Raw genomic sequence first — 13,479 nt, forward strand, 5'->3', positions numbered from 1 at the left:
CTTAGTGACCCCTTCAAAGCACTTCACATCCTTTCTGCAAGGCTCAGCTCATAGGCTCCCTACAAAATGTTATTTAGTTTCCCAAATTCCCTACTGTTCTTAGACTTCAGGGCACTGGATTGGCAAAGAATTCCCTTGTCACAAAGATCTTACTGTCAAACAGATGTAAAGTTGTTTTAAGGAAGGTAGTTTGGTGGTAGATGTATTTTTTCATATAGACTAGGAAGTGGCATGCATGGCTCTACTGTGGTGTAAAAAATTCAGGGATTCAGGTGCCACATCTTTGCCCTAAGATGCCCACCCTAATCTCTCCATAACGTCCACCATTTCAGCATAGGAAATTTGCAAGATCTTAGCTTTTCTTTACGCTCATCTCCTAGGCTACACTTCAGATAGATACAGAGCTCTTGAAAATGAGTAATTGTAACAGATTGCACTCGGCAAATGGCAGTACAAGCATTGTTAATCTCCCTTGAAATTTAGGCAATGTCCGCAACACATAATTATTCTTCATGTGTCCTTTGTCCTTTAAAATGGCATATTTTTCTTCTGACATTCATCTCCTATGTTATCGATCCTCTTGACATCTGTCTCAGTAGCTTCCTAGAAGTTTCCCTTCTGGCAGGAGCAAGGATGGGACAGCCTGTTTTTTGACATCACTATCCAAAAGGGTTTTTGTGAACATGCTGCAGCATTTGCAATGATACTGAATTTGTGGCATTTCACCCTTAGTTGAGTTTTTGGCAGAAACCAGAAATGAAATAAGATTGTGAATTGGGACAGCTCTAAGAAAAGTATTGTGTGAATTTATATCCTAAAATGACATGAGGCTGGTGCAGGAGCTTTCTCAAGTTCTGTGATGTATATGTGGGTTTTATGGTCACTTGGAGGAATGTTTGCTCATCGCCTTTTCCTCAGTTCTCAGCTGTATTGGTGTGATTTTATATTTTAGATTTGTAGTAAAATTGTAGACTGGTCATGGACTACTTGTGACTCTGGGCAAATAATTTAAATCCTGTACTTCGTATCCAAAGCATAGGAAACAATGTATTTCTTTTTAAATTTGATTTTTTAAGTGGTCAGATAAAAAAAGCTAGATTAATATAGCATAATTAATATGTATTGTTAGCGATATTTCTTTAAAAACTCAAAGAACCCTTCACTCAGGAATAACTGACAATGTTTTTACTGCTAATATAAACCTCTCCATGTTTACAGAAAAATAGATGAAACTTCTTTCTCAAAAGGGCAGACTCAGATTTTGTGTGTCAGCTTAATATTCCATTTTTTAATCTTGATTGTTCAAGCAGTTTATGGGTTTTTTTTCACCAGGAAAAACAAAAGAATTGCTTGATTCTTATCAAGAGAATCAGTCCGTTTTCTTTCATTATGGTTCAGCTGATTTTTAATTTTTTTTCCTCAAATCCTTATTTAAAAAACTACAAATGGAGCAACAACAAAAGATGGATGTTTAATCTCTGATAAAAATTTAGGAGTTCCCAAAATCCTCTGATGGATCATTTTCTTCTATCCCATTATTCGCAGGGTACTCTGTTAGGATTTAGCCAGAAAGTTTTATATATAAAGACAGGATTACAATCCTGTGTTCTTTATATCTCCTTTACAAACCTTTCCGAATTTGAGAGGATTCAGGGACCCTCAGCCTACCCAGAGCTTTTTCCCAGCAGATATCTCTTTTTGTCCTAGGAGTTTGGAATGTGGGTACTGTTATTTATCTTGTGTGCCAGTGGCCCTTCATGCCTTTTTGTGTTAATGTTCTTGTTAATCTTGTCTGTCATGTTTACTCTTCTCTCTAAACAGGTATTATTTGAGCTTGCCCGGTATCATGCTCCTTCCACAATTTTCTTGGATGAGCTGGAGTCAGTTATGAGTCAAAGAGGCACTATTTCTGGGTAACTGATGAGACCACTTCCTATGGCTTTAGGAGAATATTTGTCCTCCTTTTACTGCACCTTTTCACTAGTGTGTGCGTTCAGGTGCTGACCGATGTTTAATCCTATGTTAGAAACAAATCTTCGCTAAACTAAAGCCTGAGGCTACACTATAAACTTCAACAGGAGCATGCCTGGGCCCCTAAAATTCTTGTCTTTCAGATTTTATTGACGGTATAATTGCTTTGAGTGATAACGGTAATTTTCACGAATTTTTATTAAGTATTTTTTCTTCTGTTCTGTTGTCAACTTCAGGAGCCACGCAGTGTATTATTGTCAGAATCAGCTCCGAAAGTACTGCTTCATGGAAGCGTTGCGTACACTGGGGGGATTTAACGAGTGAGATGTGGTGGTTGTTTCATTTGCAGTAGATGAGATCAGTAGAGAAGCAAGCATGAAAGACAGGTTGTGTGAAGATTAGCAAGGGAGTGTGGGTCCAGCAAGACTGTGAGAAGGAGGGAGGTGCAAGAATGTCTAACTTAGTGGTGCAGTACTTTAAAATAAGGGATTTGAAGTGGAAATAAAGGCTGGGGCGGGGGGGGAATAAGAGAAGATTTGTTAGAGGCGAGTAAGAAGTGTGACGCTTTGGACAGTCTTAGGGGTAGCAGGGTCAGATGGAGTGTACGTGGTGGAATGGCATTTTCATTAACGGGACAAATTTTTGTGGCATTGTCAGGACTTCCAGATGCAGGAATGGGAGGATGCTATTATTGTCATCCATGGTGTAGACAGTTTGTAGGCAAAAAACAGATTGTAGAGGTTAGGGATGGGGAAGAAGCAGGAGAAATATAAGAATACCGTGATAATCATTAGGAGCCCATTACAGTGGATTTTATGTACTGTAAATTATATGCTCACAAAGGTTTGTAAATAGAATATGGCATATCATAAAGATACAACTTGTAATAATTGTTAGTTAATAGCTATAGATTATGGGCCAAATTTTGCCTTTGTATATATTTTTAAAAGGTCTTGATCATATATTTTAATAAGGATTTTTATTCAAGATTATGTAGTTATTTTTACATATTCTTATTAAATATGAACTTGATACTGATGTGTGGATGCCTTTGCAGAAATAAGCCATTAAACCTGAATTGTAGCTCTTACCGTCTAAGGCCCTGATGTTTTCTCTGGGTTTGATCCAGGAGTTTCCAAGAATTCCACATCTGCGACCAAGAGTTCAAACTGGTTTCCTGCAAAATTGGTTACCTGCATCAGGGCCAGAATTCTTAGCTCTTTGCTTAAGTTCCGCTTCTCTTTTTGTGGAAGGAGCCTTTCTGTGTGGTCGCTGACCCATTTTTAAATTTGTTTCAGTACAGCATATTTTTCTGTTTGCTTTTGATAGAATATTTTGCAAAATACTGAATTCAGGAGTAGGTGTATCTTCTTGGGGCCTCTTAACATTCACTCACAGAAAAATGCCAGTAGTTGCCCTGAATAGGTAGGTGTGTTAGTTATTTAATGGCAACTATCACATTATAAAAATTCTGTCATATAAATCAATCAGCCAAAGCCTTAGCTGTTTTCCAGTAAACATCAGCACTGTGTGGACATTAATATGAAGAAAAAAATAAAAATAAATACTTTCTTTGGATTCAGCAGTATTGAATTCTCCACACTTTAATGCACTGAAGAGTCCGTTTAAGTCATCATTAGAAAGCTTGATTTTAATGCTTAGATGTTAGCTAATGGAGCTTAATCATGCTTTGAACTGGGGGAAAACTGTGACAAGGGCTCAGTTGCTGTGAATGACACTGTATAAATAAAGATGATTACTTTAATGCACTGGGCAAATAATATTTCTCTGAATCTTGGTAGTGGCGAACATGAAGGAAGTCGGCGGATGAAAACAGAATTACTGGTGCAGATGGATGGCTTGGCCCGATCTGATGATCTTGTATTTGTTTTAGCAGCTTCCAATCTGCAATGGTAAGAGATCCAGAGAGTACATGTTGAATACATTTGCATGAGCTTCTAAGCACGGATAAAGATTTTATTTACACTTTTGAAGAAAAAGCCTTGATATTTGGTTAAAGCATTTAAAGATTAATTTGGAGCTTTTACTTTTAAACTCTACAATTCTTGCTATTTGTGCCACATGAGAATAATCCATAATAAAGTCAACATATGCTGGTGCTACCAGCTGCTAATATTTAAAATGGAGTATTTGACTTTATAGGCAAGTTATTTACTATGTTTAAGCTAAGAAGGGTTTCAGCCTGGAACGGTAAGGTGCTTAAAACATCTAGTGCTTAGAAGGATACTCCATAAATAGGAATGTTGGATTTTATTGGTATCAAATTTGACTTTTAAAAGTTGAGGGACAAAATTGTTCAGTTTCTTTAACGTAATTTAGAACAGAAGAATAAAAGGTTTAAGAGGGGAACTAGGGCACTTCATCGTGTTGGTTCTCAAAACGGGCAGGGCATGTATTGAGAACGAGACAGACAGGAGAGGATGGGTGACAGAGGTGACATTTGTGGTGTAACAACTGGGGGTGGTGGGGGGAGTCCAACAGATAGCAGAAAATGGCCAGCTCATGTGCTCTCCTTGAATAGCGTCTCCCACAGCCACTGTCAGAGCCAGCACGTTGATCTGGCTTGATGACTCATCTGAACTAGTGGAGTATATCTTCTTCTTTCATACCAGACATTATCAAGTGGTTGCAAATGGTAAATGGGGAAAGCAACGGCTGTTGGTTAAGCACGGCTATTTTTAACAGTCTAATTTGTAGCTCACTAATAATTTTGCAGAGTAGAAGCCAACATCTGTACAGGGAATTGAAGCACATTGATGACGGGCTTGTTTTTGAAGTTAGTTTTCATAGGTCTGGAACTAGTCTGTGGATTTTTGCCTACCCCAAGATTCCCTCTGTCCCTGGGCTACCAACCCATGAAATCTTCAGTAGAACATCCTTTTCTGCTGAAAAAACTGTGCATTGAAAGCAGAGAGGGGAACCTCAGCAAAGTAAACTATGGAAATTATCTGTTCGGTGAGGGACAGTTTTGGAGGCAGATGTCTACAAAAAAGATGAGTTAGGCATGAGAAGGGTTTTTTTCTTCCTTTCTGTGAAGTATACAGGAAGCAGAGAAATATAAAGCGTCTGCTGGGGGAAGACTGCCTGGCTAATGTTTTTGCAGCGTGCTGATCATCACAACACTGAGGTCCTTCTTGGTATCCATTCCTCTAAAGGCACGCAGACCTAAGTGGGCCTATTCACCTTTTACATGTAGAGATGGTTGAGCTAGGAGTCTGAACAGGAGAAGACAGTGGTTCTGTTTCCAAGGAGCTTCAAACCATGGTTTGGGAAACATTTGCTGGAGCCTGGTGGCTGGTGTTCACAGGAATGGCCTTGTGCGAGAAGAGGCTCGGCAGCATTTCAAGCAGTGGTACTTGAAATTTGACTGAAAGGCGCGTTGTTCGTTGATGTGACACTCGCCCAGCTCCACAGTGAGACAGCTGCAGAGCAGGGCATCCAGAAATGGCTGGAAGCAAGTGAGGGCTCTGCACCCACAGAACCACAGACTTCATTCCTAGGTTGTTGTTTTTCACAACTAGTGATTTATGGCTGGTTCTCATGAGGTTGTGAAAGGAGATGTGTTGGAAAAGCTTGTCTCTGTGACCAGAGGACTTTGGGCTGTGATCAGCAGGCTGCTGCTGGCTGTAGGGAGTGTCCGAGTCTGAAGGACACGCTCTGTGTATCCACAGCTGCTTGCTTTTGAGTACGTGTGAAAAAGCATCAACTCCCAGTGCATATTTTATTTTGTATAATGTGCAAATGCACTTCTCGGTCATGATGCACCACCTAATGCTCTCTTGCAAAGTTTGTGGTAACACTTTTTTCTTCTCCTCAGCTGACCCCTTTTTTGCCAGGCCTGGCTGGAAGGCCAAGGGAACAGGCAAAGAGAATTAAACAACAGAAGTGATGTTAGTGCCTCAGAATTGAGGCCCAAAGGTAATATTTTCAATCAGTCCCACGTTGCCTGTAAGCCTGGCCCATTTCAAAACATGTTGGTGCTGAGAAGCCCAAGTCCTTCAGAGATGCAGAAGGATGTGAGTCCCCAGGTCTCCATGGCTCTGTGGACAGCTCTGCCGTATAGTATTTCCCACATGAAGAAAAATTGGGTGTTTTACCCTAGTCCATCATTTTCCATGAATTTTGTGGGCAGTGTTCACATCACATAATTTTGGCACCTAAGGCATGTTTCCAGTGCTGAGACTATCAACAGCAGATGACACCAATCTAAGTGGTGCAATTGGCACACCTCAGGGACAGGATGCCATCCAGAGCGACCTGGACAAGCTTGAGAAGTGTGCATGTGTGAACCTCATGAAGTTCAACAAGGAACCTGCACCTGGATTGGGGCAACCCCTGGTATTATTACAGGCTGGGGGATGAAAGGATTGAGAGCAGCCCTGAGAAAAAGGACTTGGGGGTATTGGTGGATGAAAAACTGAACGTGAGCTGGCAGTGCGCACTGGCAGCCCAGAAAGCCACTGGCACCACCCAGCAGCGTGGCCAGCAGGGCGAGGGGAGGGATTGTGCCCCTCTGGAGCCCTCTGGGGAGACCCCCCTGCAGTGCTGCCTCCAGCTCGGGGGGTCCCACCAGCAGAAGGACACGGAGCTGTTGGAGCGGGGCCAGAGGAGGGCACGGAGATGCTCTGAGGGCTGGAGAACCTCTGCTGGGAGGACAGGCTGGGAGAGTTGGGGGGGTTCAGCCTGGAGAAGAGAAGGCTCCGGGGAGACCTTATAGCAGCCTTTTAGTCCCTAAAGGGACTACAAGAAAGCTGGAGAGGGAATTTTTAGTAGGGCCTGTAGTGACAGGACAAGGGGTGATGGTTTTAAACTAAAAGAAGGGAGATTCAGACTAGATAGAAGGAAGAAATTTTTTACAGTGAGGGTGGTGAGACCCTGGCCCAGGTTGCCCAGAGAGGTGGTTGATGCCCCATCCCTGGAAACATTCCAGGTCAGGTTGGACGGGGCTCCGAGCAACCTGATCTAGTTGAAGATGTCCCTGCTTATTGCAGGGGGGTGTTGGACTAGATGGCCTTTAAAGTTTCCTTTCCAACCCAAACTATTCTACAATTCTATGAAACAACAGATGCGGCAATTCAGGGAACCCACAGGGGTCAGTGCTGTTTAACATCATCGTTGATGACTTGGATGATGGAACAGAGTGCACCCTCAGCAAGTCTGCAAGTGATACAAAACTGGGAGGAGCAGTTGATAGACCAGGGGGTTGTGCTGCCATTCAGAGAGACCTCAACAGGCTGTAGGAGTGATCCCACGGGAATTTCATGAAAGCTCAAGTGTGGCTGATCAAACACTGGCACAGGTTGCTCAGGGAGGTTGTAGAGTCTCCATCCTTGCAGATGCTCAAAACCTGACTGGACGTGGCCCTGAGCAACCTGCTCTGGCTGACCCTAATTTGAGCAGAAGTTTGGACTAAATGATCTCCAGGAGGTGCCTTCCAACCTCAGCCGTTCTGTGATGCAGTAATTCAAAGCAGGGACCTCATCTGGGCACGTGAGAGTAATTTGAAGTATTTCTCTCTTGTGAATGTACGAAAGCCCGAGGGGAGTGGCCTTCTAAGTTAGGCATAGAGGCACAGTTGCTGCATAAAAACAGGCGGTGTGTTACCTTTCACGATCCCTCATGAAAATGATACAAATTAAAATAAATACCTAAAATGTCACTTGAGAATTACTCAGTTCCTCCTCGCTGATGTAAACCCTGGAATTTCTGTCCCTTATGGGAAGAGGTCCGGTCCGCCTCCTTTGACAAGCCTGTCTTTCCCTCTACATTTTCTTTCCTAATGCAAACCCTTGTGTTTCCCATACAGTCAAGGAAGGATGCTTCTGCAAGCCACCAGGCAGACATCTTACCTGCTGAAATTCAAGTGTCAAAGTGGCAACATATTCAGAGGCTTTCATCTGCCTCCCTGCATGGCCTGCCCAGGGCTTTCAGGCTCTTTAGGAGAATGGCTGTGTGGGCACCTAAAATTTAAGTAGAAATTAGATGTACAAGTTAGGCTGGTCCAACAGTGTGAGTACAAAGACATCACTGGCTTTTATAGCCATAATAGCGGAGCCTGTGTGTTGGTTTGGGGGATTTATGCCTTGGACGAACTCATGAATTTAAATCAGTACAAAATCCATCCCATTTTGTGTTACAGTATCTACATGAAAGGAAGTGAACAGAACTTGATTTAATTATGTTCCAGTTGTGTAAGAAAATGCTGAAAAATAAATGGCTAACGGTACGTGTGAGCATTTAAGTTTGAAAATTAATACATTAATAACCCATTTGTCTCTTTATGATTCATTAGTAATACACTATAAATGTTTATGTTACTGTAGCTTCGTGACCCTTTTAGAAAGAGAAACTGAGCAATGCATTGCACCTTTCTGCGGTCTCTTAAATTATCCTGTGAGTAGCTAAGCCGCTCATGTAATGCTGCAGCATGGCGGTGTGAAAAAGGATCAGGCGTCTTTAGAGGATCCGTGTCTTTCTACTTCTGCATGGTGGTTTGAAAGGAAAAATTGGGTATTTGAAACCCACTGAGGGGGAGTTCAGAGACAGCAACTGCTCGGAAGGTCACTGCGTGGCTGGTGCTGGGTGTCGGCACCTTGGAGGTGTGCTAAGGTAAGCATGAGGCTGACCTCTCTTTGTATGATGCTGCGGAAAGAGATTCCTGTGTGTGTCTTGTTACCGCGGCTCTGCCTTACACAACCGATAAACTCTTTCTGGGAAGTCACGCAAAAATTACAGAATACAGTTTTGAGTGTTTTACGCATTTGATTTTGGATAGTTTTGCAATTCTAAAGTGCTAATTTCTGCAAAATTTGCTTCTTTGAGACATCGAAAATGGCTCTGTTGTTTTTTGAAGGTAAATCCAAAAATACAAGATTTCTCTTTTGGGGGAACTGCTCCCACATGAAGCTGGCAATCTCTGTTGGTATGAGGGTGGCAGCTGAGCCACTGGGAGAAGCCAGCTCCCGCTTTTGAAAGTTTTATACCAATTTCATTTTGGACTTTCTCAACATCTCTCATGGGCAGGCTGGGTTTTGCCCTCTCCTGAGCAAATCCAACCTATGGATAGTGACGAGGTTATCTGGCAGAAATGTGGCTGCTGCACAGAATATGCTTTAAGGTGTGGCTGAGTGTATGCTTAGAAAGGTGTTTTAGGGGGATGGAAAGCCGTAAGCCTTTTATATTGTTGAGGTTCACAGCCTTGAGGAATTTGGGAGTGTCTGCTTCCAGAGAGGTCAGCAGGGTTTTAACCCCCTTTAAAATCTCAACTATATGTTTGCAGATTATTTTTATGTGTTTTAGGTGACATTCAGCCCTACTGTAAGACCCCAGGACTGCAGCTGCATAGGGATATTTCATAGCGAAGTTTCAAAATCCGGAGTGCTACCGGCCGAGGTTGTGGCTTCGCAGCACAGCCCTGTGTTCTTGCAAACATTTGGCATTAAGCTGGATTCCAAGAGATTTGTTTAACTTAGATCTTTATTGATCATGAAAAAAAAATTAATACCAAGCTGCTTTTAGATGAATGAAAAGAAGCCCAAACAAAGCTCTTTACGCTGTCCTAAGCTGCACTGCAGCTATTGATCTTCTTCTTCAGCCAGTGCTTGCTGCCCAGCCTCGCGTCCCACTACTCAAGAGCAAGGCATTTCCTATTGATGAATTACTCATTGAAATGATTCAACATAATTAAATAAAATAAAGGCCTGATTAGGGAAGAAGTAAAGTGATCCGTAACCACACAGTGATATGTTTCCTAATGTATTACTGTAGTTAATTTGACCTCCGTCGCAGTGCTGCTTGCTGTTGCCTCCCCACCCTCAGAGTGGGGGAATCCTAGAATGGTTTGGGCGTGAAGGGACCTTTAAAGGCCATCTAGTCCAACCCCCCTGCCATGAGCAGGGACATCTTCAACCGGATCAGGTTGCTCAGAGAAACCCAAAGCAGACCTGGGATTAGCCTGTAGTGAGCCCTTTCCAACAGGAGGAGAGCAAGGAAGGAAAGTGGAGGGGGGCGGTGTGGGGAAGCCCTAAAAGGAGCAGGAGAAGGCATGGAGTGAGGACAAGCCCTCAGCTTGTGGGGGCTCTGCCCAGGCTGTCTGTGTGGAAGGACTGGAGGTGGGAAGGATGAGTAGCTCGATCATTCTTGGTGCCTTTTCCTCCAGAGCACTGCGGTGGTGGTCGCACTAGGCAGGGATTAATTCTGGAACAGTCAGCCTTTGTTGCTGTTTTGGGGTTCACCTCTGGAGTTGTTGAGGTCTCTTAATTTCTGCCTAAAATGCATTTGTTACCCTTCTCCCTTCTGGAGTTGAGAATAGGTATTTGTCTTGTTTGTCTTTATGAAATTCGGGAGTGATAACACAGCATGATGCCTCATGATGTCAACCTGGGGGAGCTCTGAAAAGTCACCTGCTTCTGTAGGTCCTGTACAGCTTTGGGTATCTTTTCACGAGCATTTCTTAATACTTTTATTGGATATCGTTTCAGAGAATATTTTGGTTGGCTCAGTGCTTATTATTCCATTCTGGTTAATCACTTAACCTTGCATTTGATCACTAACAAAACAATTTAGCAAACAACCTAAACGCTTTAGATGATAACAAAATATTACGTCATTATTTGCCTCTTTAGGCAACACGCAGGGTCACTGTGACCTTTCTGGATAAATAGAGCAAGTTGTGTGTATCAGGGGACTTATTTACAGAACGTGGCTAGGGACCTCATGAAACTGTGATCCTGGGGGACAGCCCAGGAGTGCTCTGAAGCAGGAGGAGTGATGGAAAATGTCAACATTTAGAGGATTTGTAGAGTATTTGCAGAGATTTTGGCTGTGGTTGTCCTTTGCCTGCAAGGGTGTTTTAGAGTACTAGTGTGGGCACCTCTAAAACCCTGAGAACACTTGCCCTGCTTACTCAGAGGATGGTAATATGGGTAAATAATAGCCAAGGGGTTGGTCAGCCAGAGAGTAATTATTCCCAGCCAAGCAAATCAATTCTGAGGAGAAGTTGAGCTGAAAAATACATTTGGAAGGAGAGCGGGGACTAACACAGTTCTTCGTCCATTTTAGGTGGGACCCTGAGCGAGGGGTGTTGCACTGAATGTTGGACAGTGTCTTAAACAGCCTAAAAATATCAATAATAACATCAATGTACTAACAGCCATTGATTAGCAAACTCTGGTATTTACTTCTGAGGCCTTGATTAGAATTACTGGGATGGATCTGAGTGAATTCCTGTTGTCCTCTGAGTTCCTATTGATCTGGTTTTTTAATCTTCACTTGGCTCACTGCACGTGGAACAGCTCTCCCAAACAGAGGTCCTTTCTGGGGAAAGAGGTGCTTCTGCTCCCCCTGAGACAGGCATGCTGAGGTCTGTGGAAAACCTCAACAGGCACCCATATGGAGATTTGGGAGCCCATTTTTTGGTTTTCTTTATCACGTGCTGTGCCAGTAGGAAACATCTGCTATTAAAAAATAAGGACAAGTCACCAAAGGTGACAGAAATAAGCTCTGTTGGTGTGCTACAAATCTGTCTTGAGCTGGCTTTGAGCTGCCTGTAAACTAAAGAGGAGTTTCATGTGAGAAGCGTTGCTTGAATGTTGACTTTGCTGGCAAAGGATTTCACTCAGGGAATCGAGAGAAGTAGAGGCGGTTTTATTTAAGTGTACCTACAGAGCCAGATTGCAGGAGCAGTCCTCCAACGGTGGGCTCCTTCTGCTCAGCCAACAGGGCTCCTGTTCTTCTGTCTGCACAAGACACAATGAAGTGAGTTTCCCTATGATGAGAGTTTCTTGGCAGGTATGAGGACCGAATTATATTTTAAACTGAAATAACAAATCTGTGACTGAATGGAGCCAGTAGGGAATGATCGGTACAGCACTTGGAAGGGTAATAATAGCTCAGTGCAGCTCCTGGAAGGCACTGGAGACTTATGAGTGAGTAAATATTTTGTAGCAGCTATTTCTTCTTGAAAATTGTGTGGATGATGGGGGTACTTGTAGACCGTCCGCATTACAAAAGTGGTAAGGGATGGACAGGAGTAGGAATTTGTATTCAGTTGTTTGGTTGTGTTACCATTTGATTCAAACAACTGAAAAGCACTTAGGAAAAAACTAGATTAAACTGGATCCTTTGAGGCGTGTGCAAGAGGAGCTGGCATGCCAGGCGAACTCCTGACACTCGATAGACTCTGTGGCACTGGCAAGAAGGACTGTTGCTGGTGGTGGAATGCACTGAAAAAGGAACAGAAATAAACATTAATTTTTCTTTCAAGCTTCTTTTGTGCATCACAATCAAATAAAAATGAAGAGTAGTCCTAAGATTTTGTATTTTTCCTTTTTCTTTTTTTTTTCTTTTTTAGGCAAAACATCTTTATCAGTATTGAAGTTGACAGCATTGTGGGTTTTTGGCTCACTGACACATTTATCCAGCCTATGCATCCTTCACATTATCCTTTTCATAAGGATATATTCCTTTGTGGCTGTATTATTTATAATTTGTATTGCAGGAGCAGTCTCAGATTGACGTCTTGTTCTGCCATAAACATGGCCCTTGCATCCGAGACCTTCAGTCTGTGTTTTATACCTACTAAGCATCCTTTACAAAGTAGCTATTAATTAGTCCTGACAGTGCCCCAGACAGACAATTTGTAGTGTCTCCTTAATAGCAAAGGGAGAAAGGGAGAGGTTGTTACTGATGAGACACGCAGCAGATGAGTACCAGAGCCAGGGAAGATAACTACAACTTCTGATTGTTATTGTTAAGCCTCATTGTCACAAGCCAGTGTATCGCTAACACACCGAACAGGATTACACTGGATAATTAATCCTTTTTTTTTTTTTTTTTTAAATTAGGTTGACACAATTACAGGTGGGGCGAAAAATGTCAGTCCCTGGAGTGAGGAGCTTACTGTCAACGTCGTATCTCCGCAACGAGACACACTGAGATTCCTCTCCTCCTTTGCTTGCAGGGAGTTAGACTCTGCCATGCTGCGCCGGTTGGAGAAGAGGATTTTGGTTGACCTCCCAAGTAAAGAGGCACGGCGAGTGATGATCCAGCACTGGCTGCCCCCTCGGAGCAACAGTGGAGGAGTGGAGCTGAGAACGGATCTGGACTACAGCTTGCTGGGCCAGGTGAGGCAGCACTGCGGCAGGGACAATGCCCGCTGGGTGCTCGAGGTCCTTCTGGTGGGAACGGTAAAGCAAGAGTGACATACCTCGTGCACAGCGGTGGCAAAGAGGTCCAGAGGGTTGGGACAGCACCTCTGTTACAGATCTGGGAGAAGGACCTCAGTCCAGTTAGAGCCTCCAGCCAAAGGCGGACCAGTGAGACACGGGGCCGAGCGTTTCAGCTGGCTGTGGGAATCACTGGTTTTGCACAGCTCTGCTCGCAAAATGGTGTATTCTGATCCTCTCTGTTGGGCCAATTTTTCAGCCTTAAATACAGGGAGACTTCCAGCAACAGTATATTTTATCACTCTTCTCACCAGGCTGGGAG

General features: G+C 43.2%; 1 protein-coding gene across 1 annotated transcript in view; it reads left to right on the forward strand.

Moving 5' to 3' along the window:
- The window catches only part of KATNAL2 (katanin p60 subunit A-like 2), a 26,233-nt gene that overhangs the window by 11,584 nt on the left and 1,170 nt on the right, over positions 1-13,479 (forward strand). Inside the window, exons 10-13 of the mRNA XM_009894760.1 lie at positions 1,708-1,718; positions 1,822-1,913; positions 3,774-3,884; positions 12,953-13,115. Of these exons, the coding sequence (XP_009893062.1) occupies positions 1,708-1,718; positions 1,822-1,913; positions 3,774-3,884; positions 12,953-13,115 (377 nt within the window). The remainder of the gene's footprint in view (positions 1-1,707; positions 1,719-1,821; positions 1,914-3,773; positions 3,885-12,952; positions 13,116-13,479) is intronic.

Source organism: Charadrius vociferus, unplaced genomic scaffold (genome assembly GCF_000708025.1).
Source record: "Charadrius vociferus isolate BGI_N301 unplaced genomic scaffold, ASM70802v2 scaffold151, whole genome shotgun sequence".
Lineage (NCBI taxonomy): Eukaryota > Metazoa > Chordata > Aves > Charadriiformes > Charadriidae > Charadrius > Charadrius vociferus.